General features: G+C 41.4%; 1 protein-coding gene across 7 annotated transcripts in view; it reads left to right on the top strand.

Moving 5' to 3' along the window:
* Positions 1-26,021, top strand: part of LOC132824379 (von Willebrand factor C and EGF domain-containing protein-like) — a 325,791-nt gene extending 299,770 nt beyond the window's left edge. For 4 of the 7 annotated variants that reach the window (XM_060838784.1, XM_060838782.1, XM_060838783.1 and 1 more), the window contains 9 exons: positions 3,334-3,474; positions 4,106-4,271; positions 5,349-5,470; positions 11,508-11,682; positions 14,305-14,452; positions 15,915-16,080; positions 18,880-19,060; positions 21,109-21,234; positions 25,532-26,021. In XM_060838784.1, the coding sequence (XP_060694767.1) occupies positions 3,334-3,474; positions 4,106-4,271; positions 5,349-5,470; positions 11,508-11,682; positions 14,305-14,452; positions 15,915-16,080; positions 18,880-19,060; positions 21,109-21,234; positions 25,532-25,629 (1,323 nt within the window). In that variant the 3' untranslated portion in view covers positions 25,630-26,021. Of the gene's footprint in view, positions 1-3,333; positions 3,475-4,105; positions 4,272-5,348; positions 5,471-9,939; positions 10,062-11,507; positions 11,683-12,554; positions 12,612-14,304; positions 14,453-15,914; positions 16,081-18,035; positions 18,183-18,879; positions 19,061-21,108; positions 21,235-25,531 lie in introns of those variants that run through there. The other 3 variants (XM_060838785.1, XM_060838787.1, XM_060838788.1) reach the window with 3 other exon arrangements.
* The last annotated feature ends 1,593 nt before the right edge of the window (positions 26,022-27,614 follow it).

The raw sequence follows: 27,614 nt of genomic DNA, 5'->3' as shown, positions 1-27,614 counted from the left end.
CACACAGCATCTTAAAGGGGACAAGTTGTGAACTGTTGTTGAGGTATCTTTACTGCTTATACTGTGAACACCTGGAGGCAACATTGGCAGATAGAAAAGGCCAGTAATTCATACAATGGGGAGAAAGGTGAGGGAAATGCTGCACAGAAACTCAGCAAGGCCTCTGAGCCTGTCCAATAGGATCCCAACGCTTTTATAATATCCTTCCCCTAGTCTGTCTGCTGTGCTGGTATCAGAAACAGTGAGTTGCCACGTTATAGTTCTGCCCTGGGATGTGTGAGATCTCACTGGTAAATCCAACAAGGTGGATAAAGCAAGTTCTGAACCATGGTCAACAGTGTTTGTGGATGATATTGAGTCATTAGGTGACAATGAAGAACCTGAAGAAAAAGCTGTGAAGATGAGTCGGCCGAGGAAATGGACCCTGAGTTCGGGAAGAGGATTGGAGTTCTGGTGGAAGTTTATCAATCTGAAACAGTAATCTTTCCACAGATGGTAATTGATCTGCTGAGTATTTTCAGCATGTTATGTCTTTGTTTCAGACTTCCAGTGTCTGCAGTATTTTGCTTTTCTCACTTGAGCTTCAGATAAACCCAGTCAGGAGATGACATGGATGTTGGAAGTAAACATAATGAGGGTCGGCTGAGGATTAGGGATCGGCAAACAACAAGCTAAACGAGCTGGAAATCTAAAACTCAGTGTTTGTTCAATACCCTCAGCATTTGTTAAAAATCACACAACACCAGGTTATAGTCCAACACGTTTAATTGGAAGCACTAGCTTTCAGAGCGCTGCTCCTTCATCAAGTGGCATCTGTGGAAGTTAAAAGTCATTGGACGCTAGTGATTAGAGATACCTTGTTTGTGATAAGTCCATGTTGTGTTGTGTTTTTTTTGGAGAAATTTCTATTGCCAGGCTTAGTGAGTTTTCTCGCTTCATTAACTGCACACTTTGTCCTACAATGTCTCTCACATCTAATTTCAGTCCCAATCTTATCGTGTGTCATTCCCAGCACAACTCACTATCCACCGAAAGACTCTCATTCTAGGCAGTCTCACCAGCTTTGAAAGATGAGCATTGGCAATCCAATGTTGCCCCTCACTGGTAATGTCATGGCACGGCAGTTCTGAAGCACTGAGAATTCCTTGAACATTCTCTTACTCCTGTCACTGTTTAACCACTGCGTCGTACACTTTACCTTAGCTACATTCTTATGGACCATGCCAGACTCCATCAAAATATTGTAAGAAGGTAGCCCAGACCCTAACCTTTTCTTATATTAAAGGCAGATGTGAAGTGGGCATTCCAGGTGTGATGTAGCTGGTCAAATTACTCAGCTTTAAGCAAAACATAATTTATTTAAACACTACAGTTCAAACATGTACAAAAGAAAACAGAATTCAGAATAATTTAACTACTTGAAAACCCAACCGACTTGGTATAACAACTTAACTAAGGAGCTGTTCCAATTCCCGAAACATCCCACAAACACATCTCTTGGCAAAAGGGAAATTCAAGAATCCCTACAATGTGGAAACAGACCCTTCAGCCCAACAAAAACTCAGGTTCTTACAGTCAGAAGAGATTTCAGAGAGAAAGCCAATCAGGAAATATCTGCTGAAGCTTGGAACCTTCCCTGGACTACAACAGCTTCTTACTGTTACAACTAAAATAAATTAGGAAAAACCTGAACTGAGAGAACTGACCACTCCCCTGCCATTGTTAAACTGGGCTCTGCCCAGACATTTTGACACCTCTGCCTCTATGATTCCATGATTGAATGGTGGAGTGGACTCGATGGGCCGAATGGCCTTCCTTCCACTCCTATGTCTTATGGTCTTTTAAAGAAAACCGAAGGGCAAACTAACCCTGTTAAAATGACAACCTCATCACAACATCTTGTCTAAACACCCTGTGCATTAGCACTGCCCTGTCCTCTGCCCGCTGGAGACATGTAGCTTGTCATTGTCCAGCTGAAAATGTAACATAGAGGCAAGTGTTCAGACAATTCTGAACATAAGCTTTTATTTCCAGAAAGCAAAAGTGAAGACAAACAAAACCAGTAGAGGCTGAGGTTTGTCCCGACAGTGAAAACCAGATTTCAGCATCACGACCCAATAAATATTTCACAGTTTGCAATTCTCTACTGCACCCAGCTCTGATCTCCTGAAGCGGGGATCACTGAGTTCCTGGCTGGTATGTAGCACCTGACTCCGCTGAGCTCTGCATGCACAAGGAAAGCTTCCTCCTTCCCCAACACATCACCTCCTTGCATGTTCCAATTGTGCAGAGCAGAAAGCCACACAGGCAACTAGCAAGTGCTGTAGGTGTTAAACTGATATTTCTGAGCGCCGTACATCAAGATGTCATCATCTTGTCCCACCCCAAACCCTTTCCTGCTGAGAAGCAGCCTGTCTGAGTCTTTGTGTCGAAGAGCTCTTTGATCTGGAGCTCATGCTCTGGCTATATCACCAATGGGCTAACTGACAAAGGAAGAGTTTCTGAGAGTTCAGTGCCAAGTCACCAAGCATTGAGAGATCGAATAGGCAGCTCGGAGATGCAGCTCTGGTCCAATCCTTGAGTCGGGCGCTGTACACAAGGCATCCCTGCCAGAACCTTTCGATGCTACTTGCTGGTGTGCCCTACAGTGTGAGCGTGTGCTCCCTAAGCAGCCTACCAGTGTGATGGAGAGGTGTGCAATGAGGGATTGTCAAATCCCAGATGTCAGTGTTTGTGGATAAGGCGTACAGGCAGCTGAGATGCTGTTTGGCCATAAACAGTGTGGAGTTTGCTCAGAGGAAGCAGAGAGCTGAATCCATCTGATCCCTGCTGTGATTTTCATGTTTGGTTCTCCTGACATCGAGTTTGTTTAGCACATTTGATGAAATGGAAAACGGAATATCAATGGGATGAGTTGGGCCATTAACAAGGTGTTTAACAAGCAACAATCCCTCTCGAGTGGCAATTCGCGGCTGTCCAATGAAAGTCCAAGTGCACTGCTTGTGAAAAGCATAAAAGATGGAGCAAGGTGCTACCGACGTTAAGGTTAGCCTGACCAGAGGTCTTCTCAGATTCTGTCACAAATCTCTCAATAGCCCACATTTTTAAGACACTTATGAGTCTGCCCATAGTATCAGTTATTTCTGATGTTACACTCCCATCTGCTGGCAGCAACCAGACACTGCGGCAACATTGTTAATTCCTTAGTTCTGTGCCTATTTAGGCTGTTAGGTTGATGTAACAGACAGATTACAGTTTGAATTGTAAATAAATCTGGTGCAAAAGAAAAGAAATTAGTTCTGTTCTCACTATTATTATATTTCCTATTTTTAGGAAGGGACAGTTATGTGCAAGTCACAGAAGGAGCAATGCCAGGTCCTGCAGTGTGATTTACTGCAGCAGGAGACACCAGTGGGCCAATGCTGCCCAGTATGTGTTGATTCACTGTGTGCGCACCGGGATCATGTACATGAGGTGAGGCTGCCTGCTCTTTCCCAATAGATGTGAGGAAATAATTATCCCCTCGTATCTCCGCTGTTCATGATGTTTACTGCTTTGTCACTGCTGTTCCCCTTCCGATTATGAATAAGCAATGACAGAGAAAGCTGGCAGTGAGGCCCCATGCTGTGTAGAACTATCCATCTTCCTGAGCAAAAATCCCTGCTTCGAGCCTGTTCCAACATTCAGGAAAATTACAGCTGATGTGCAAGGAGTAGAGTCGAGTGATGTTGACTACCCTGAATTCTCTGCTGGCAACTATTCTGTCCATTCTGTCCGCCCTCAGTCTAGCGTAGAATTTGGAATTTGATCAGAAATCCAGATTAACTTTGTGCTCCTTTAATTGTCTGGCTGCTGCTTCAGGATCAGTAACGGTGATAGTTCTGGGACCAAGTTACTCCCCAGTCACAATGTAGAACTCTCCCTGTATTGTCCAGGATTGTTATGGTTTAGATGTAGAGTTCCACATGTATCGCGCCTTTGTATTCACATTCCCAATTTTTCAGGAGTTAAAATATCTAAAAGTTAGTCCGTTAGATGGTGGGTGCTGGTCTTTTGTGATTCTCCCCATCCATCTCTCTCTCTCTCTCTTTGCTGTTTGTGACAGGGTCAGACTCACTGGCTGGATGGCTGTAATCTCTGTCATTGTAACAGTGGAACTATGGAGTGCCATCCCAAGCCGTGCTCTCCTCCCAGTTCCTGCCCAGCGCAGTCTGTCTTGTCCCAGCCTGATGGAGAGTGCTGCATGAGCTGTGTCCCGACAGCAAGACCAAGTAAGTCAGCATTAAATATATCAAAGCGATTCTTCCAAACATGGGTTTTATAAAGAGTACTTTTAAAAGGGTACTATATTCATTGTATTCAGGTGCTGCTGGAGTGCAGACCTGTTTCTGATAGGGATCCACTCTATTATTGTTGGGACTTTGTAAAAATGTAAAAATAAATCCATAGCTCCAATGTTTTGCCGAAAATTTAACCAACAATACCACAAACTAATTGACTCTTTCTTTTCATAGAGCTATAGTGCACCGAAACAGACCCTTTGGTTTAACTCGCCATGCTGACCAAATTTCCCAAACTAAACTAGCGTTTGCCAGCTTTTGGCCCATATCCCTTCAAACCTTTCCTATTCATGTACCCAAATGTCTTTTAAGTGTTGTATCTGTACCTGCATCTACCACTTCCTCTGGCAGTTAATTCCACACATAAACCATCCTCTGTGTGAAAAGACTGCCCCTCAGGTCCCTTTTAAATCTATCCCCTCTCTCCTTAAAAATATGCCTCCTAGTTTTGAACCCCCTCAACTTTGGGAAAGGCCTTTGCTATTCACGTTATCTATGCCCCTCATGATTTTATGAACCTCTGTAAGGTCACCACTCAACCTCCTATGCTCCAGTGAAAAACGTTCCAGCCTCCTCTTATACCTCACACTCTCCAGTCCCAGCAGCATCCTTTTCTGAACCTTTCCAATTTAATAATATCCTTCCTATAGTAGGGCAACTAGAACTGTACACTTACTGCAAAAGTGGCCTCACCAATGCCCTGTACAACCTCAACATGATATTCCAACTCCTACTCTCAATGGTCTGAGCAATGAAGGCAAGTGTGCTAAACACCTTCTTAATCACCATGGCTACCTATGATGCAACTTTCAAAGAATTATGCACCTGATACCCTCGGTGTCTCTATTTGACAACACTAGCTAGGGCCCAGCCACATTTCATTTGCCTGCACAGCCACTATAATTGCACTTCAAAATAGCAATTAACATGGTGGTGAAGAATTGGTTGCGCTCTGACCTTTTCTAAATTTGTTCTTACATTGCTCACTATACTGCTATCTTCCTGCAGAGGGCGCTTCATGCACTGTGTTTGGAGAGTTGCACTTTACGACCTTTGATGGAATCATCTCTAACCTCAATGGAACCTGTGCCTATCTTTTAGCCCAGGATTGTGTGTCAAATCATTTCAATGTAAGTATCATTCATTTGACAGTTGTGCTACGTTTTGATTTTGCCAATTTTGTCCTATCTAAAGTGGACTAAAGCAATGAGTAAACAAACCATTTTCCTATCTAAGCCTATAATAAAGGCAACCGGGGATACACGCCACTTACAAGGGGGCTGTGGTATTTATGGTTGGGGTGAGTCCCACAGAATTAGCTATTGGTCTCAGTGAACCACACAAGCAGAAGGCAAACTGGCTCAGAAAAAGGAGCAACCCCTTTCTATGAGAGCGGGAGTTATCAGCAAGAAACGTTTTATCATTCATGTTCAGCATCATTTATTGAGGGGGAGACAGAATGTATCTCAGTGGTCGGTAAGATTGAGTGGAAGAGAGAGGCTGTAATCCTATTCTTGTTAGATATTGTAAGTTAGACCATACATGGTAGCAGCCACTTTACTCCTGGGCCAGACTCCAATCAACAGCAAGGACTTATAACACTGCATCTTACACCTTGAAAATTTTCATCCAGTGATTCAAAAAATAGATGGGCAGTTACCTGAAGGGAGATGTTTGGATTGTGGGAATAGAGGAGCGAGGTTAATACAGTTTCACAGGGAAATAAATGTGTAATATTGTTGATCCATCTGACTTGTTCTGTCATTTCTTTAACTGGAGATAGAATCAATATTATCTGGAAGCTCTGTCCATTTCTCTACCCAGTGTGTGCACAATATTTAGACAAGGCAGTACCCACACTATTTATTGGCAACACAATATGGAGCATTCCAGTGCTTACAGATCCTCACCAACTTGCTTGGGGGGGGTAATTAATACAGAAGAAGACAATTGTATGCAAATATTTGGCAACGTACTTGAAAATTGAATGCAGGTAGAACAACGTGATATGTTTTGGTCAGGAAATTGAGGAGGCTCCATACTTCTTGGAAAATCAAGAGTCCAAATGAGAAAATGAGGAACAGAGACCTGGGGATATTGTTGCACAAATTAATGAAAGTAGTGACACAATAAGTAAGCTTATATATGTTTTAAAAAACAAACAAACCTTTGGTGTTTATTTCTAAAGGGACAGAATTTAAAAGCATATAAAAGATATATTAATCCTGGTTTGATCACATGAAGTACAGTAAAAATGTACTGGAGAGGTGTTGGAGGAGGCACTAAAATTATTCACTGGAATGACACTAAAACTAAGATGCACTTATTGGGTAAGACTGAACAGACTCATGGTCTCTGAAAGAGAAGCCTGAGAACTGAGCTGTTGGAACTCATTATAGTTATGAAATAGTTTGACATGGTATTCGTAGAGGAGATGTTTTCACTTACATGGCAGACCAGAAGCAGGGGCCATAAATATGAAGTGCTCACCAATGGGGAATGAGGAGAAAATTCTTTGCCCACAGAATGGTTAGAATGTGGACCATGCCATCACAAGGAGTAACTGAGATGAGTAGCACAGATGCATTTTAGGTGAAGCAAGATAAATGTGGTGGAGAAAAGAATTTAAGCATTAAATGAAAAAGAATGGGACGATGCTCTGTGGAGCATAAGCTGCTGGGCTGGATGCTTGGTCTCTGTGCTTTGAAAGCTGTATATGTTGACCTGACTAGATGAGGATGTTCTGCCACATCCATGCTGTTACCAGGGCACTGCTGTCACTTGCCTATCAATGCCTGTCTGTATTCAAATGCTTTGCCCATTGCAGCCCAAACCTTAATCTAGCCTTGTTGTTATCCATTACAGCTCCCTTTACTGTTTTTTTTAAATCAATCTTACCTCTGCCTTTCATAGTAAAAAAACCCATTTGGAAGATTGTGACAGACAATGTTACCTGTAGGGAGTCCCATTTTCTAATTGTCCTGCCCTTGTCAAGCTATATTAACTGTTTGTGTTCAACTGAATTACTAAAACAATTTTCCAAACCCCTCACCTACCATTCTCCCCAGAACCTTCTTCAGCTATGCGTCTCCACTCCATGAGTCCCCACCCTGTCTGTCCATATGTGCACTTAGTTTCTCTGATAATTGAGTTACTCCTTATTCTCCATGGTCCCCCTGGCTGTAGTGGATTATCCCTCCGGAACTTCCTTCCTGGGACTAGTGCATTATATTCAGTACATGAAGAAGAGGATAAAGGAACAGCAGCATTTTGTAAAGGTCCGTAGCACTGACAGGCACCTCTCCTTCCTGTTTGTTTATACTGCTCTTTATCGTCATTCAAGGATCAATTTTACTGTCCTGCTTTTCTTTCATTTCTCCTTTACTCATTTTTTCAGTTGCTCCATTAAAAGTGCAATGATCTCCAACACAACTATTCCTAAGAAATTTCTCCTAACATCTTTTCTCACCCTCTTGGTGACAATTTGAAATTGACAATCTTAAACTCTGCTCCATAAGCACAGCATGTTCTGTCAAAACTCTACCTGATGATAAATCCTTTAAAGCCTTTTCTGCTCCAGCATAATAGCTCCATTATCTAAAGTCTTTGAACTGTAGTTTCTTGTCTCTGGTATTATTTTGTAGGCCACCCATGGCATTCACCTTTTTATTAATTGGCAGCCCAATACTAGACATAGTATTTTAACTTTAGCCAATTCATTGTTTTACACAAAGCTATGATGTGAAGGTTCCGGTGTTGGACAAGGCTGAAAAAAATTAGAAATCACATGACACCAGGTTATAGTCCAACAGACTTAGGAAAGAGCAGTGCTTTCAGTTAAACCTGGCGGACTGTAACCTGGTGTCATTGTGACCTCTGACTTTTTACAAAAAACTACAATTGTGTTTTTATCAAGTTTCCTCCCTCCTGTATTCAAAAGCCTCCTTTAAAAGAAATTGCTGTTTTCTACCTCATCCTCCAAGTATTTTTTCCATTTCACCACCAAGTACACTGTGTGGTATTTCTCTTCTTTCTGCCTTATAAAGCACTCTAAGAAATCTCTGCATGGAAACCATTGGTTCCAATATGTTGATCTGCATTTTGCCACGAGGATCAAACACCCAGTGTCAGGGTTGTTTCTGAGATCAGTAAATTGCCTCAGTGATTCACACTTCACAACTGCAGGAGGGCCTGAAGTGAAGGGTAGCTGGTAGCCTCCTTGTCAAAGCTGGGTGCTGCTCAGGTTCTCTGAATATAGCAGGAGACCGCAACACAAGATCCAAGGTGCTAATAATGCAACTGGCAGCCAATCATATCTGGTGGGCACATTGTTTTGCAGAGCTGTTGCAAGTTGATGGCCAGTTTGATCCTTCAAAATTAAAATATCACTTCCATCCTAGGGCACTTTGTCCTCCTGCGCTCTGCTGTCTGCAGTGAGTAGGCAAGTACAGAACGTCCTGCCTCTAGTGACTGTAACATGGTCAGCTTACTGGACCTCGTAGGAGTTCCCTGATTGCGATTGTTAATCTGGTCCCATCAGGGAGCCCTGGCTGACAAAAAAAGGGCGGGTGTCAGGGATATTGAGATGTGGAATGCTTGACTCGGTGAGAGGCAGTGTTGTTGCCAGAGGCTATGCACTTGTAAATAAAGCGTGACGGGATGCCAAGCTCCACAGAGCTATTTCACTGTCCACTTTCCATAAACCTGCAGACTGTTTGGGAGTTGCCTGAAAATTACTTCATCACTTGTGTTAACTATCTTCCATTGATGCCCAGCATTGGCATTACTGATGCACTCCCAACTCCGGGAAATGTAAAAATAAGGGGACTATATCAGGGAGTCATCCTTACACTCTATCATCCAAACTCATCTCCTCTCACACTGCCTCCACAGTGTGGGAAAATTCTACTCCTGGTATTGGCAGCATTCACAATGGTTTTGTTGATGTTGTTGCTGGTGACACATGTACTATTGATGTTTCAGTTCTTGCTGTTGACAGTGTGTAATATTTGTGATGTTATGGTCACTGTTGCTCTCCATGTTAATATTACCTTTGTTATGCTGATGCATTTGGTGCTTGCTTTATTGATGTTCATCCTTTTGCCCTTGTTGATGCAGGTGTACTTGATAATGTTTATGAAGTTTATCATCAATGAAATATCCCGTGCCATTCAGTATTCAGTGATTATTGTTCAGAGTCAATAGGAACAATCTTTATCTTCATCACACAGATAATTGATGGAATTTATCACTCATCATAGGATCCATTCAAGTTTCATTCCAGTTAAAATAAATCACCTGTGTTCTGTAATGGGTGTGTGTTGTACAAGAAATCTCTTCTATAAGGCAAAGTGCAGAAAGCAGAAAGAGGGTTTGATCTAGGCATAGTTAGATTTGGGATATCACAGAGGAATTGCAGAAGAATGACACTGGATGTGTGATATCCATGGCAGATCATGTCAGCACATCTCCCACAATCAGCAGCATCACTTGTACATCATCCAATATGTTTCAAATGCGGCACTTCATGGAGTGAGTTTCTAATTTCTGCTCTATTATTACAGTGCAACTTCATATGTAAGTAGTGATTTCTATACAGATATACAGATTGCACAGATTATGGGAACGTGGATGCTTGCCTTTACAACTAAATAAAGATGTTACACAGAGGCATCACAGGCACCATTGAACTGAACCATGAGAAACATGGAAGCACTGACACCACCCCCCATCTCATCCTGTGGCACTGTTCTAGGATTTGTTTCATTTTCATTTACAGCATGTGAGTATCACTGATTACACCGGCATTTATTGCCCATCCCGAGCTAATGCTGTTCCTGGTACCTGCTGACTATATTTCATCCCATAAAGACGGAAACTACTCTTGCTAAGGACACATTTTTCAACCTGCCTCATGTTGCTCTCCTTGGTCAGGATTTCCACAATTTTGGTGACACAGCAGAGAGGTCCTCAACAGAAGGAAACCAGATTCAGCCCAGTGGTATCTCCGATACAAGAAAAGCTTCCAACAGTGCAGAGTTTCAGTGCAAACACTGAATACAGGGCATTTACAATAGGGAGGCAACGGACAGCTTTGTCTACCTCACTCACAAACTGGATGGGCTGTATCATGAACTCGGCAGATTGAAGAGAATTAATTCACCAACTTTAGCAATGTGGGGCCTGCGCGGGCTCATTACAGTGTTTGTGTATGGATCTCTTTAACAAATTATTCAGAACTAGAAAGGTGATTTGGACAGTCATGTAGAATAGACAGTATGGCTTTGGCTGCCTGTTATACCCCATTGCAGCCATTGGAATTGTGCATCGAATAGGACATAGGTCAGATGGCCAAGAAAATACCACCCTTTTGTATTACCATCCAAGCTGGGTGTCAGAAGATATTTCATGTGCTTTGTCAGAGGTGACGGCTGAGAATTCAATAGTTTGATTGAATCTGGGACAGAGATAATGTGAAGCAGATGAGAAGTCACCATTAATTATCTCTGTCAAGTATCTTTGGACATATTGTCCCATTCTGTCACAAAGTCCCTATAAAACCAGGCACTGAAGATTGGAACCAATGACAGGAAATAATACCCAATCCTTCCAGACTGGAGACAGCGACAGGGTTTTACGCTGTCAATTTGGACCAGATCACTTGCCATCCAGTGACATTTGAACTGAAGCCATGCAGTGTGCGATGGACAAATGACAGTACAAATTTCTGCTCCCATCAGTAATGTTCCTCGCATCGTGGTGGCCATTCCCAAAACTGTTCTATTTCCAGCTTTTCCAATCCCAGCCTTCCTCTTACCATGAACCCCATAGCTCCCACCCAGCCATCTCTACCACCTTCCTCTTGGCCAATCTCACCAGACGTTAACCCCTAGGCCCTGGCCTCAGCTCCACTCCCAATTATTGCGCCCACATTCAGTTCAGAGGCTTGGTCTCACTTAGAACCTCAGTTGCAATCTGCTTACTCCAAAGCGGTACAACAACTAAAACTCAACTCATCCTCATTGAGCAAATATACCGCTCCCATTGCCTCTGAATCTTCCAATGGCGAGTAACGAGTAGATTTTGTGTGGCTTTTTAATTTAAATTTAAATTTCGAATTTAAACATGAGTTATGGTTGCTTCCTAATGATAACTTATTTTCCTCAGGTAGTTTACCAGAGTAATTGGAATGACAGTCTCACTGAGCCTGGGATAAAGAAGTTGATTGTAAAGATTGAAAATAGAACAATCCAGCTTACAGAAAAGAATCAAATTCGAATTAACAACACAGAAGTAGACCTTCCTTATGCTGATGCAGCAGGCATCTCCATCCAGCATTCAGGTATGCAGCTTATTCAGCAGAGAAGGATTACAAAGCTGGCAGCTCCGAGGTATCTGCCTTACTGTCTCTGGAGCATTATCCAAAACTGGGTTAGAAAGGTGAATGTTTTTTGGTCTATAGCTTTAAATGATGTGTTCTCTCTCAATGAGTAACTCAAGTACATTGCAGGTTTGGGAATGTCCTTTGATTTGACATGATACCTGGGAGAGGTGGTGCTGTCGTGATAATCTTACTGAACTAGTAGTCCAGAAAGCCAGGTTTTGTTCTGGGTGAAAGGATTCAAATCCCATCATAAAATATGAGCTCAATAAAGTAAAAGTTAGTTTAATATTGACCATGCAACACTGTTGATTGTTGTAAAAGTCCACCTTGTTCATTAATGCCCTTTAGGAGAGGAAATTATGTCATTCTTATCCGGGCTGGCCTACATGCGACTCAAAACCCTCATACAGCAAGACCGTTGATTCTTAACTGGCCTCTGGGTGATTAGGAATGGGCAATAAATGCAGGACGGGTCAGTGATGATCTCCATTCCATGAACAAATTACCACATTCTTGACTGTTTAACACAGTCAATATGTACCACTGTCTTTAATCCTGGAAGTTGCTTCTGATGTTGCGCAGTCACTGAAATAAAGACTTGCATTTATAACCATCTACAACCCTTTACAACCATTGGCGGTCTCCAAGCATTTTACAGCTTTAATGTAGGAAATGTGGCAGCCAAATTGTGCACAGCAACACCCCACAAACAGATGATAATCAGGTAATCTGTGTTGTGATGTGTTTGGATGGAAACATTTTGGATAAGGTACCAGGGAGAAATCCCTTCCCTTCAAAAAAAGTCATTTGGGATCTTTTACATCCACCAGAAAGGACAAATGGAGCTTTGCATTAACATCTCATTCCAAAGACAGCACCTCCAACAGGTCAGTAGTCACACAGCACTGCATTGAAGTGTCAGCTTTGATTTTTGTGCTCAAATGTCATAGTGTGGGAAATTAAACCTAGAATGTTTTGACTCAATATTAACAGTAAAGTAAACCAACTGATCCAGGACTGACACTTAGCTCAGGTTGTACACTCAAGTTACTTAAACCCTTGTATTTCAGTACTGCCTTGTCAGAGATTTTGAAAAAAATTACTTACGTGTACTTACTTTCTCATGAGCTCAGGATGCCGCAAAGTGTTTTACAGCCAGAGAGGTACTTTTGAAGTATAGTCACCAGTAATGAAAACATTCATGATTAACAGATCAGCAGAGGCCTCTAAATCACAGGGATGAAATAAAAGCTGAGGGGAGGGGATAAAGCCACAAGGTTGAAGCAATAGCCAAGGCGAAACATGAGTGCCGTACTTGGGAATGCTAAGAAGCTTTGAGGGAATTTCACCTGCCAGGTCTGGGGTCTACCAACAGGGAATCGAGAGGCTGTGAAGGTGGGAAGTTGCAGGAAGAACCAGGCTTCAAATGGGTGGGGGGAGAGGGAGAAGTGCAAGAAGTTCAGGGGAGGGGAGAAATGCAAGGCTATGATGCACACCAAGAGACAGACAGCACTGCATCATTACATCACTTAAGAAAATCAATACACAAATGACTAATGAAAAGGATATAAAGGAGCAAAATTTATCAGTAAGTTAGAGAGATGCAAGAACCATTTGCGTAATGATAGTTAGGGACTTCAATTATCTGAATAATAACAATGGTGATAGTGTAAAAGATAGAGGGGAAAGAGGTTCTGAATCTTTTTTGAAAGGATTTTTGTGATCACTACATTTTCCAATGAGGATGGAGGCATTGGTCGGCTGGTATTGGGGCAAGAGTCGGATCATGTGTACAGAGGGGAATGTTTAGGGATTGGTGATTAAATTCCCGTAAGGTTTAGATTAGATATTTAAAAACAGACCTGCAATCCAGACTAAAATTACCAAATTGTGGGAGAGGGCTAACTGCAACAGTGTGAAAACAGGTCTGGTAGAGGAATAGAAATCAAAGATTGGCAGGTAAAACTCAAACGAAAGGTTTTTTAAAGAATTTCAATCCTTTAAAGAGGAGTTGGCTTGGGTATAGTCAAGGTACATTCCAACAAGAGGAACAGGATGAACAGAGGAGGAGCTTCATTGCACATCGGTTGTCAAGAAAGTGCTGATATCTGTTGTTAAGAATCTGTATTTGGTCAGGCATAGCCAACATAGTTTTGAAAAAGGGAAATTATGGTAGATATATTTATTAGCATATTGTGAGAACACAACCTTAGATAAAGGGGAGCCCGTGGATGCAGTATACTTGGATTTCCAAATGAGGTACAGCGTGGGCAGAAAAGTGGAGTGATGGCATACAATCAACTATTAACATCGTAAATGGTGGGGCAGACTTGAGCAGCCATATGATCGATTCTTCCTCCTGTTTTTATGTTTATACATTCTTATTCTATCATCCAAGATTTTCATAAGTTTAACAGGAGGAATGCAAGTGTGTGATATCTAGAAATCTGGAAAGCATTGTCATATTTAACAAAGTTAACATTAGTCTGGTATTGCACTGTGAGAGATTGTGCAGAGGTGTGCAGCAAAATTCAGCCAGGTTATTCTAGGTACAGAGTTTGTGGTGCTTCTTTTCAACAGGAATCTATGTAACTTTAAACTTACTGGAAGATCTTAGCATCACCTGGTATGGGAAAGGTTTTGTAGAAATCAATGTCCCTGAATCGTTGCAATCAAGAATATGTGGACTGTGTGGCAACTGGAATGGAAACTCATCCGATGATTTTGTGTAAGTGTTGAAGTCCATTTGTACACTACAGTCTCAGCTTTACTGTTCTGTCTGCATGCCTGGTGGTGGGTGGAGATATTATTGAAGCCAAGTTCACCAGGGTAGAATCCTAATGCTGGTTTTATAGCCTGTACACTATTGTTCTCCTTTGACATAATACAGAGTAAGATCAAACTGAGTTTAAAAACTAACGTGTTATCCAATCTTGTCTGTTTCCTGATGGTCAAGTTAGATTCCAATTGTTCCCCTTGGATGAGTCACCAACTCCTGCAACTTGAGAAAGTCACATTTTAGTTGCTAAAGTTGACAATCCCAGAGCAGCTCACACTTTCATTTGATCCAGCATCAAGTTATTTTTGATAAGGTACAATGGCTAATTCTATCAAACCTTTATCCCAGAGAAGGGTTCTGCTCTCAGGAAGTATGACCAGAGATCAAAGCTGCAGGCACTAACAGTTGCTCTCTTCAATAATGCCTTCCCCATTGGGAGCTCAGTTTGAGGAATTGGCTGCCTGATCATTTATAGTCTTCACCTTCTGCTTGAGCTTTGCATTCATTAAGCTTGTGGAGTTTCAGTCCTTTGATAAAGTGTTTTCCTTTACTTATCCCTAGTGTTTGCACCGAATATTTCCAGCTTGGCAGTTTGGTATACAAATTAACGCTTTCTCTACATTGTTTAAACAATTATTCTGATACCAGTTGCAGAACAGATTATTACAAAGATACAGAAACTACTCTCATTACAATCCTGGTGGAATTGTGCGAAACAGTGTTTGCCCAGTGCTAATCGAGTTGAAGTTTATGGAGTCAGTGGGAGGGTACCGCACTTGCTTGGTGTGGCCTGACAAATCTCCAGTCCTTGCCTTGTCTGTCTGGGCAGGAATTCTAGTACCTGCTCAGGAGGTTGTCCAGCTTGCCTAAATTCTGACTAAAAACGCTCATGGAGTTTATTTTGAGTATGGGGTCAATGCAGTCTTCCAGTAGGGGGTCACATTCAGGCACATGGGAGGCATCATGACACCACTCTCTCATGGTTTCATCCTGCGCTGATGTACCCCTGTCATTGGGGTATGAGATCTCCAAGTGTAGGGAGTCCGTAACCATAGTAGCTTCCACTGACCATCATGTATATAGGTCTCCACTATTTACTGAGTAACTAGAAGACTTTGCAGTCCAGGGTAAAGAATCTAATCACATCTTGGTGCCTCATGCGGCCGTGCTGACAGATGAACATTAGGGGGAGCTTTTATTCTGCCTTTCTCTTACATTATACCTAACCTCATTCAGCTGCTTGTGAAATGAATAATTATTTACTTACATTATTTCACTTAGTGATGGTACTAAAACTCCCTTCACTGAAAACGCTGGTTGAATTTTCATCTCTAACTTAAGTTACTAGTTTTCACATTCATCTAGTGAAATTGCACCGAGACAATAACGATGGATTGTTTGTGTGGGACAGGTTACCAAGTGGAGAAAAGGCTTTGCCCCCTGTTGGGTTAGGAAACGTCCAGCCCATCAGGGTGAATAAAGAGAGACTATGCATGACTGAAGATACTGAGGACCCGTGCAATGGAACAATACTTGCTGATAAACACGCAGCCAACACGACTTGCAGCATTATCATGGTAACCTTTAAGGAATTACTTGTTTTCGTGATTTAACACCAGGCAACTCATTCAGCCAAAATAAAAAGGAATCCTTCACCAATTTTTTTTTCCCTTATTCGTACATTCCTTGCTAACAGCTAATCTAATCAATTCTTCCGGATTATTCAAAGTCTCTAGAATTCCACGTTAGTTTCTTTGTACTATTCCAAACTGGTAAAGATTCAACTGACAGCAAGGAATAATCTTGGAGTTGGGGGCTAAAATGCTGTTTAATTGGATAATCCTTGATTGTCAATCAGGCAAAGCAAAGTCTGTATATTTCTGAGTTGTTGTGGGAAGACTGGCCAAGGAGATGCAGAGACATGGGAATGGGGCATTCGAAGCTGGACAGTTACATGATGAAAGCTCCCAACCATAACTGACAGCTCCAGTGAAATAGGGCAATGGATAGCATGTCTTTTCGAAGTGTATAGGGTTGTGAGTAACGTAACTCCCCATATTGAATAATTGACACACTAAGTGACCATCAGCACAAAATGTTCCAGTGGCACTAGGAAAGAGATGGTCATGTGAATAAATCTCTCTAAATCCAGTCCAACCATAGGTGGCAATCATGCCAATACCCAACTCTTGCCAATCTCAGGTCAAAATAATCTCAGCTTGGGTAGTTGTCTGGGTTCAACACCATGAGTTGATTATTTACAATATTTCTGTTTCAGAATATCTAACCTATCCTTCCCTGTACCTGCTTTTCTGGTGTCCTCCTTTTCTGAAAGGCACTTGGAAGAACAAAGCAAAATGTTCACATCTACAGATCTGTTTCTAATTTACCCTTTCCCTACTTTTTCACTTTTCTTCATGGTGCATCCTTCATACTGTTAGTGAGATTTTCTTCACAACCCGCCTTTCTCTCCACCACCTTCCTCTCCCCCCCCCCCCCCCCCCCCCCCCCCCCCAAATTCCTTTGTCCTCATTGCCTGTAGGACATGGAGCATGGCAAATGTTCTTAAACATAATCAATCTATTCTGTGTTTTTTTGAATTTGTGCAACAATTTCTCTCTCAATCTATATGAAAGTTGTAAGCCCTATTTGTTTAATTGGGCAGAGAAGAATCCTCATTCAAATGATGAAATGGGAGGTGGTGAGCTGCTGGGCTGTGATTTTCTGACCTATGACCTCTGCCAACTGTGTTCCACTTAGAGGCACCTCAGTCATTCCTTGTGTACGCTGCCTGATCATCTGTTGATTGCCACAGCATGGAGTTTGATACAAGTCTTTCTAGTTCCATTGTTTCTAAATCCCACCTTTCTATCATCAGATGATCAAAACTGTGCTGCTCCTTTCCTATATCGTTGCTCCTCTGAGTCTCTACCTAACTGGGTCATACCATGTTGGGGTGCTATCTTGCCACTTTGTTGTATATCTTGTGTATCTTCAGGTAATATAGAAATTACACTATTCTCTAAGGGTGGACAGAGGTTATTAACAAGGCTTTTGAAATATCATGACACATGCAATATGCCTGAACTCCTGATTACCCTGGCCTGCTTCATGGTCTTTTCCTGGGCTTTGTCCATTTATTTTGCTCTCAGTCATCACTTAGGCTTACTTAATCACACACAGAGATCTTACCAGACTAGCATAAGCAATCACAGAAAAATCAAACCATTGACCACTGTGTGGGCAGTGCTGTGGGAGATCTACTGCACAGCTCAAAGCAGAGATATTGATTTTTAAACCTAACCTGTCAGCAACGGAGAGGCGGGGCAGCTAAAAAAGGAACAGATCACCTACCTGCTCCAGTCTTTTCCTGTTGCTTCAAATATTAAACAGCAGATAGATGAAGAGGCTGCCCAAAGCAGATGGGATCCTCTGGAATTTCCATAAGTCGGGGTCCCAAGAGGTTAATTGGATCCCTATGATACTCTGACTGTGGGGCTTGACAGTAATTCTGTTGTATTCTGCCCCTCAGGCAGAAAACAAGTTGGTGCTCAGTGGAAAGTGGAAGCAGATCATTCCATGTAACTGAAACAATGTCCTTTAGTGGGGAGCAGCGGAACAGAGAACCACGACTGACCTGGACTTCCCACCAGTCCACAAGATGCTCCAACACCTAGTGCAGCCTCCAAGTTGGACGTTGCTGGGGCTGTCCAACCTTAATCTGATGAAAGCTGCTCTGTACGCTCTCTTCCTGCCCATTCCAGACAGAAAATGATCTGCTTGCTTGTAGTTGAGGGCCCAGGAGTCAGAATGACCAGAATCTGTGATTTGGCTGCACATGTGTAATTCATAATTGTCTGGAGGTAGGTTTGCTCGCTGAGCTGGAAGGCTCATTTTCAGACGTTTGTCACCATACTAGGTAACATCTTCAGTGGGCACCCGGGCGAAGCACTGTTGATAATTCCTGCTTTCTATTTATATGTTTGGCTTCCTTTGGGTTGGCGATGTCATTTCCTGTGGTGATGTCATCCAGAACCTCAACCTGAGCTACAAGTCTTCTCAAAACTAATAATTGTCTGTTTGGGACCTGCCATGAGTTAAAATATATCCCATAATGTTCCTGCCTTGCTTCGATTTACAATACAGAGGCAACTTTACCCTCATCTCTTATGTTGTACCTGCTGTGAACTGTCTATCAGACCATAATGTCAGAGATTGAGAGTTCTATTCCATGAATTTGACTCCAAAAATTTTTAACCAGAATTGAAATTTAAATGTATTGACTACTTAACCCATCCTTAACCTTTGATAGTGAATTATTTACACTGTTTGAAGAATTCCAGTAGTGATGACCAATTCTGTTCTGCTCTTCTCAGGGTCCCTTATTTCAGGCAGCACATGAGAGTGTCGATCCTCAACCTTATTACCAAGCCTGCCTGACTGACCTGTGCAGTTGTGTGGAACGGACATGGTGCCTGTGCAGTTTACTATCAGCATATGCTTTCCGTGCTCTGAGAAATGGAATCATCTTAAACTGGAGAAACGAAACGCTGTGCGGTGAGTATTTGCTTGGGGTCCCAGTGAGATGGCCTGGAGTCTGTCAGTCGGAGCGAGGGTTTTCAGAGCAACAAATTCATTTCACATCAACAACAACTTGCATTCATGTAGTGCCTTTGATGTAATAAAACATTCAAGGTGCTGCTCAGAAGCATTAAGAAATGAAAATTGATTCTGAGCTACTTTATGTATTAGTTCAGATGATCAAAGAAATAGATTATAAGGAGTGACTTAGAATGAAAGTTTGGGATGTAAATTCCAGAATATAGGGCCTTTGGTAACTGAAGGCACAACAACTGATGGTCAGTTCCATTTGCAGACCAGCTTGGGATTGAATTGTCTGCCTTACGGTCCAGGAGAAAGTGAGGACTGCAGATGCTGGAGTAACAGAGCTGAAAATATGTTGCTGGAAAAGTGCAGCAGGTCAGGCAGCATCCAAGGAACAGGAAATTCGATGTTTCGGGCATAAGCCCTTCATCAGGAATGATGCCTTATGGTCCACCCGTTTTCCAACTGTAATATCTCTGGTGTAAACTATAACAGCCCTACCAAAAACAGATGACCAAGTTGATGGGCCAAACAGCAGCTGTTAAACCCATCATTAGCTCCTTATTATGGGTCTGTGCTCCTTCACATGCATATCACCCATTTCTCCTCTCCTGTTTTCCCCTACACATAGTTTGAGTTAAAATGCATGTTAATCATGATTACATTAAGTGATGGAATAGGTCTATAAGGAGTCGCTGCAGCTGTTGAAACTTGCTGAGATTTTACTGCTCCAGTAACTTATGTGACCTTTCTTTGCTGCAGATACTGAGTATTGACTGGATCATCTTCATGGAGCTGCCAGCATCATATCCTTGCTCAGAGATCTGATGCTCAAAGGCACTTGGGAGCCCTAGTTCAGGATCTCTTAAGAGTAACAAAAAGGTTCAATTGGCAATTAGGAAGGCAAATGCAATGCTTGCATTCATTTCAAAGGGACTAGACTACAAGAGCAGAGATGGACTGCTGAGGCTGTATCAGGCTCTGGGCAGACCACATTTGGAACACTGAGAGTAGTTTTGTGCCCTGTATATAAGGAAGGATGTGCAGGTATTGGAGGAATCCAGAGGAGCGTTACAAGAATGATCGAGTCAAAGAGGTGTAGAGATGTATAGCATTGAAACAGACCCTTCGGTCCAAAACATTTTTGATATAAGTTCAATATCACCTTTTTTGCTTTTCACCTCTAGGCACCTATTAACAAAGCATAGGATAAATATGCTTTATTAACTGTTCTTTCCACCTGTCCTGCCACTTTCAATCATCTGTGCACAGAGCATTGAGGTCTGTCAGCTCCTATACCTCCCTTCGAACTGTAGTCCCAATTTATATTTTCTCTCCGTTGACTTCCTACCAAAATGCATGAGCTCACACGTCTCTGCATTGAACTCACCTATACACCTATTCCACTACCTTGTCACAGTTTGCAAGGTTTTGTATCATTCAGAAACTTTTAAACTGTCCCCTGCACACCACAATCTAGGTCACAAGCATCAAGAAAAGCAAGGATCCCAATATTGACCCCTTGGGAACTCCGCTATAAATCTACTCCATGCCAAAGAATATTCATTGACAATTTCTCTCAGTTTCGTATTATTCAGCCAAATGTGTGTCAATATTGCTGTTATCCTTTATTCCCATGTTTTGCAGTGAGGCTTCTGATTGGTGTTCAGGATCAGGAACTCTTTATTTTTTATTTACTTTCTGCTTTCTAACACATTGAGGCTAACCACGATGCAGCAATTGAATGCAATAGGCTAAATAAAGAAAGATTTGGGACCTTTAGAACAGTATCGATCAGAATCACCATGGGCAATATATTTACCCAGATGGGTCAGTGGAGCACCAGTGTCAGGAGACATGTTCTACCTTAATGTGATACTGGAAAAATCAGTTGCCAAGAGTCTCACTAAGTTTGCATCTGAGATAGATTTTACCCAAGAAACATTTTGCTTAAAATGCCAGGATAAATAGAGATTTCAATCATTTGTTCTCTTTCTCAGGTGTAACTTGCAACGGTGGCTCAAGTTATACTGAGTGCAGCTGCCCTCAAACCTGTTCGACCTACCTACAACCAGAGACACAGTGCTCCACAAGCACCTGCGTGCCTGGCTGCAAGTGCCCTGCAGGTAACAAAAGAAAGTAAACACAATATAAAATCATTGTCCATCTACCTATGGGCCATAATCTATCACATAACCAGAACAGATTGACAGTAACAAAGACAGAGAAAAGTAGCAAGTGTCCACACATTCTCAACTTTAACCCATCGTTGAATCTCTTCTCTTTCTATCCACGTCCAGTGTGGGCTCCATTCCATTGTTCGAATTGTGCCTGAGTTCAGTTTTGAACCAGTCCTGTGTGGCAGTGTACAATAGTCCAGATTCACTGTGTAATATGGCAGTTGGTACCACAGCCTCCATCCATCATGTTACATTAAGAATGTATATTAAGTGTCCCTTTGTACCCTGTTGTATAGTTTTGATTAGTTATGACAGCTCAAAGATTGTAGTAATACCATTGTATTGTCTGATGATCTATACTAATTGATGGCGAAATGTAAGTACTGGTGGTAAATTATAGTAACCAACCACTAGTGTACTAAAGAACTGTGTTAATTTATTTTGGCATGATATAAGTTTCAAAATGCAATGTTGATTCTCTGGCAGTAATAATGTATGTTTTGTTCTGGTCATCCCTCCTAATATGCTCCCTTAGATTTATTTTCTAGAATCCTTAGACACATCTAGCGATGTTTCTCCATGTTCAGGATCCTATATAAATGCAAGTATTTGTTGTTGCTGACAGACATCTGAACCAGTTGGGAAAGTTCACACCTCTCACAAGCCCCTGGAAAAATGTCAAATTTTGGAATCTATGGAAAATTTTCAATGATACTCAAAATCAATGTGGAAAAGTTTTTTTTTATGATTTGCTTTAAGCGTTTTAATATACAAAGCTGCATTTGACCTGCTTCCACTGAAGCGAATCTGAAGACAGTATCATCGAGAAACTCCTCTACATATTGTGTCAACTGATGTGCAATTGAGTGACAGATTTGAACTCTTGGCTTAACATTCGGCACACTAAACTTCAACAAATGAATGGTAGCTGAGAGTTGTTCCTTCAACACTATTTTTCAAATGCTCTGCTCCTGGCAATTAATATAATTATCATAGCACCTCTAGTAACTCCAGTTAGAAATCATTATAATATCTTGGTTTCACCCACTGCCCCAAATCTGCAGCTGGATTCAGCTTAATATATCAAAATATATCTCAGTTAAACATAGTCGTTTTGAAAGCGGCAGAGGGCACAGGTAGCTGTTTCTCCTACCTTCTTTTGTCTCCCTTCCTCAAGTACATGTCAAAGTAAACACTCCCAAGCTACGAGCAAACTGAGCAGGTCCCAACCTGCCTGCATTTCTGGCGTTAGGTACTTAACGCCTGTGATTGGTTTCATGCCAATTAAAGGGAAGAAATTTGAAACTTCATGGTGTATTGCCTTCGTTATGTTCAAAACACTGCAAATTTGTCCAACTGGTTCAGATATCGGATAACAACAGATATTTGCATTTATGTAAGATGTTTAACCTGTGTAAATATCCCTAGGTGTGTGAGAGATTTGTGGGGAGAAAGTGGATGCTGTGCAAAGGGAAATTAGGAGGGACAAGTCAAAACCCTGGGCAAAGTGGTGAATTTTAAGGAAGGTGAGAAAGGAGGACAGAGAAGTGCAGAGGTTTAAGAAATGAATTATATCATGGAATCAGGCATGCAGTTGAAAGATTGGTCAGCCATGAGATAAAGGGAGGAGTTGTTTTACTAAAAGCTGCAATCACAGACATTGAGAATTGGTGGAATGGTTGTTATGTTAATGAAGGTAGAAATCAAACCCAACGACAACTCCCAGTGCTATTTTCAGCTTCCATTACATTAAAGGTGGATCTCCTGAAATTTAAAGGAACATTTGGCAGCTACTCTGTATGCCAACATAAAGTTTACAACATTGGCTAATAGTCCAACAGGTTTCTTTGAAACCACAAGCTTTCGGTGTCCATTCCAGTCCAACCCTGGCACCTCCACATCATAATGTTAAGCATAGATAGCTTCCTTTTCTCATGAATTTTTGGAATATCCTTTGGATGTGAATGATGTTACATAAATTTCAAAGACTGTTACTTTTTTTGTCATCAAAATGGTATTCTCTTCATTTAAGTCTATGGTATTGTTTAAAAAGGCTTAATACCCCTTTTTACTCCAGAAATTATTGGGCAGAACTTAAACTCTCTTTTACTTTAATCAGATTCCATCGGTCTCTACAATGGCTGGTATGACATTGAAATTATGTCTCCGAGAAATTATCCATGATCACTATTGTTCCTATTTCCTCAGTCAACTATTCTGTTTCTCCCCAAGTTTTGTTGAATGAAGTGGTATCAATTCTTCTGCATCTCTCTCTGGACTTCAGTGAAATTTCTTACCATTTTTTTGTTGAATAAGCTTCTTTCAGCTTCCAAAATAGTTTGCTACAGCTAACAGTGAAACTGTCTCCTGTCAGAACATTAAAGGAATGTTGCTTATCCAGTTCACCGTATGTGCTATCCTTTCTTATATATTTTATGATCTTCAATGTGTTAACAGTGATGAGGTCTTGCAGCTAATAATGTTACCAGACGTATGCAACTGTTGGACAATAAGGCTGTCCATTGTGTCCCAGAAATTGTTCTGAAGCTCGGATGTTCAAATGTTTTATATTGGCCGTAAATACAGTACAGATTAGGCCAATTAGCCTATTATACTATCTTAATACTTTGGACTTTTCAGCCATTACAGAAATGGATACTTGGAAAACATCCCACCCCCCAATATCCCACCGATGCAAAGAAACAAACATGCTCAACTTTTTAATTTCTGTCTGATAGCCACTTCTGTATCCCCACAGCTACATTCCTTGTGCTATATGTCATAAGTTTGAATTATGTTGTACATTGATAGTCATCATTTATAGTCTTGTACAAATTGTCTCATGGTAGTGGTGTGTTACAGATCACTTAGCATCTGATTGCTGTGATAACATGCACTTTCACTGCATGTAGTAGTCTGGACATTTGGATGGTGATGGTAGTGGCTCCACATTTCTTTTCGCCAAATGGCTGACCACAAATCTCTCCTGCTCATACCATCTGCCACTGACGTGTGTTTGTTGAATTTTAAGGTCAACACTCAAGCTGTTTGGCCATATTTGAAATGCACAATCCATGTTCTTCAAGTCCTTTGATGGGACTCGAATTCAGCGTTTCTGTCTCTGAGGTAGGAACCTACCCATTGTGCCACAAAACCTCCTCACTGCATTGTCTAGTATCATCTCGAAACACTCAGGTTTGGAAGATTATAACTAACACATCTCCAATTTTTTCTTCCATTCCTTTTACTATTTTCACCAGACCTGAACTAGGACCTCAATCATTTAATCTTTACTTTGATCTTCACTGTTTGGGCAGAAATGAAACTCATAAATTCATGAATATTCAACCTTCCCTGTACCTCTGGGTATTTCCCACTCCTTATGACTAAAATTCATTTTGTGCTTTCAATACATCTATACCCACCAGTGGTGTTCTACCAAATTTTTTTTCAATGGATGTGATTCTTGATTCTTTCAAAATTAACTCTGTTCTTTGTGATTCACTGCCTTCCATTTTAGGCCTGATGGTGTCATCACTCAGATTGTGTGAACTATTCCCAAGATTCTTCTCTTGTTACTAAATAACCACATCCAGTTTGTTGCTCACACCAGTTTTTCAAAAACATAAATATATATATATATATATATATATGAAACCCATGGCGTTATAAATCAAAGCATAATATACAAAAGCAAAGTTATTTGTGCTAAACCCTTACAATTGAATGGTAAGTTCTCAGCTTTATTATGCCATCTGATTCTGGGGACTAGAAATTAGGAAGAATACTATTACACTGGTGATTTTTGTGGATTGTTAGCGATGAACAATTTTAATCACGTGAAAAATCACTGCAGTTGTTCTCCTTGGACCAGGATTGGCTTAGGAAGATATTTAGGAGAAAGTGAGTACTGCAGATGCTGGAGGTATCAGAGTCAAAAAGTGTGGTGCTGGAAAATCACAGCAGGTCTGGCAGCTTCTGAGGACAGGAGAGTTGACATTTCAAGCATAAGCCCTTCATCAGGAATGTCAACTCTCCTGCTTCTCAGATACTTTTCCAGCACTACACTGTTCGACTAGGAAGATATTTAGTTAGATGTCTTCAATATCATGGGACATCTCACTCAGTATCTTCTTGCACACATGTTTTAATATGGGATAATGAATGCCAGGTTCATGAATTGACTCTCCATAACTCAGGAATGCTTACAGCAATTAATATTACTCCCCCTCCTGTCTTATAGGTCTGTTCATGTATCAGTCGAATTGTTTGCCACCTTCACTGTGTCCAATGAAATCACTCTACGGCCAGAGAGGGGCCTCCTTCTTCCCAAGTTTGTGATGGTGCATAACAGTGGTCCATTTATACCCACGGTTTACCTGAAGTTACTACAAATCTTCCTGGTTTGATGGTGGAAAGGTTGGTGAGCCCTCACTCAATGAGTGTGGACACTACAGCTGGCCTGGGACTGGAAGATGTACACTGGAGTACACTGGGCGTACACTGGTGACTTTGTGAAGCATTTTAGACTAGGTACCAAAACTGTGAACTACTGATCAACAGATTACTGAACAGAACTTTATTTATTCAGATGGTACAGCTCCAATATTATTACCTCAGTAAAATTGAGAACTACTCTGTACAGTATTGTATAAATCTTATTATTCCTTTCATCAGAGTCTTCCTATGGAATGTCTTACTTGAGTTGATATTAGTTTTGTACATGAAATAAGAGACTGGATTTACATTAAAATACTGTTATTATTAAAAATTCCAAAAGGCTTTTACTGATGCTGTTTATTGACTCTCTCAGACTTTTCTGCACTGCATGTCATTGCTCATTAGATATTTTAATTTCTTTCGGAGTGGAATGGCGATGGGTTAAGAAAAGATGTTCCAAGATGGCACAGTGGTTAGCACTGCTGCCTCACAGCGCCAGAGACCCGGGTTCAATTCCCGACTCAGGCGACTGACTGTGTGGAGTTTGCACGTTCTCCCGGTGTCTGCGTGGGTTTCCTCTGGGTGCTCCGGTTTCCTCCCACAGTCCAAAGATGTGCGGGTCAGGTGAATTGGCCATGCTAAATTGCCCGTAATGTTAGGTAAGGGGTAAATGTAGGGGTATGGGTGGGTTGCGGTTCGGCGGGTCGGTGTGGACTTGTTGGGCCAAAGGGCCTGTTTCCACACTGTAAGTAATCTAATCAAAAAGAAGATTTGCTGTTGAATGCGAGCAAAATGTGAGATGAGCTGAAGCATGAGAAACCAAATGGGAACCAAGATTATAGTCTAAAATTATTGAGTTTTAAAAAATATTAGAATTTAAATAAAATTATATTCATTCATGTGATGTGGGCTACATTTCTTGCCCATCCCTAATTGCCCTGATCATAGTTAAGGATCAACCACGTTGCTATGTGTCTGGACTCACCAGAACAGATCAGAATGGCAGATTTCTTTCTATAAAGATCATTAGTGAACCAGATGGGCTTTCAATATGGTTGGCAATAGGTTCATTTTTAATTCTGAATATTTATTGAATTTAAATCTTACCATCTGCCATAGTGGAATTTGAACCCGTGTCCCCAGAACATTTGTCTGGATTATTGTTCCAGTGACATTGCCATAATGCCATTACCCCTCCAAAGTCCTGAGGGGTAAGTTGTTTCATCAAAGAATGAACTGCTGTTCTTCTTAGGTTGAGCTACACTGGAACAGTGCATGAAGCCAAGGACAGGAATGGTAAAGAATTAAAATGACAGGCCACTGGAAGTTCAGAATCATGTTTATAGAGTGTTCACAGATATTTTGCAAAGTGATCATTCTGTCTTTGTTTGATCTCCCAACTACTAAAGCAGACCAAACTGTGAGAAGCAAATACATGTAAATCATTGCTTCATGTGGAACGAGTGTTTGGGGCTATGGACACTGAAGAGAGGGGAGGAAAAGGGCAATTGGGATGGGTTATTGGGCTGACTGAGAATGGACCAGGCTATCATCGAGGAATGCTGAAAGGGGAGAGGAAGATGTATTTTATAGTGGCAACAGACTGAAAGTGGCAGAAATGGCTGAAAATGATCTGATTAATACAAAGGCAGATAGGCTGAAAATGAGAACAAGTGTTGTAGAACAAAAGGAAGGTATGAGAGTGTAAGTGCAGGAAAAGTGGCAAACATGTTCAAAAGCCCCATCAACCACAGTGGAGGGGGATAAAAACATTGATTGAGGAAGATGGTATCTCAGAAACACTGGATTTTGCATCATTAAGACAGATTTAATGAGATAGAGGAACTTGGAGAATGGAATGGATTGTTGGGACAGTAATTGATTAC

Source organism: Hemiscyllium ocellatum, chromosome 18, assembly GCF_020745735.1.
Source record: "Hemiscyllium ocellatum isolate sHemOce1 chromosome 18, sHemOce1.pat.X.cur, whole genome shotgun sequence".
Lineage (NCBI taxonomy): Eukaryota > Metazoa > Chordata > Chondrichthyes > Orectolobiformes > Hemiscylliidae > Hemiscyllium > Hemiscyllium ocellatum.
This window is presented reverse-complemented; position numbering and strand designations above follow the sequence as displayed.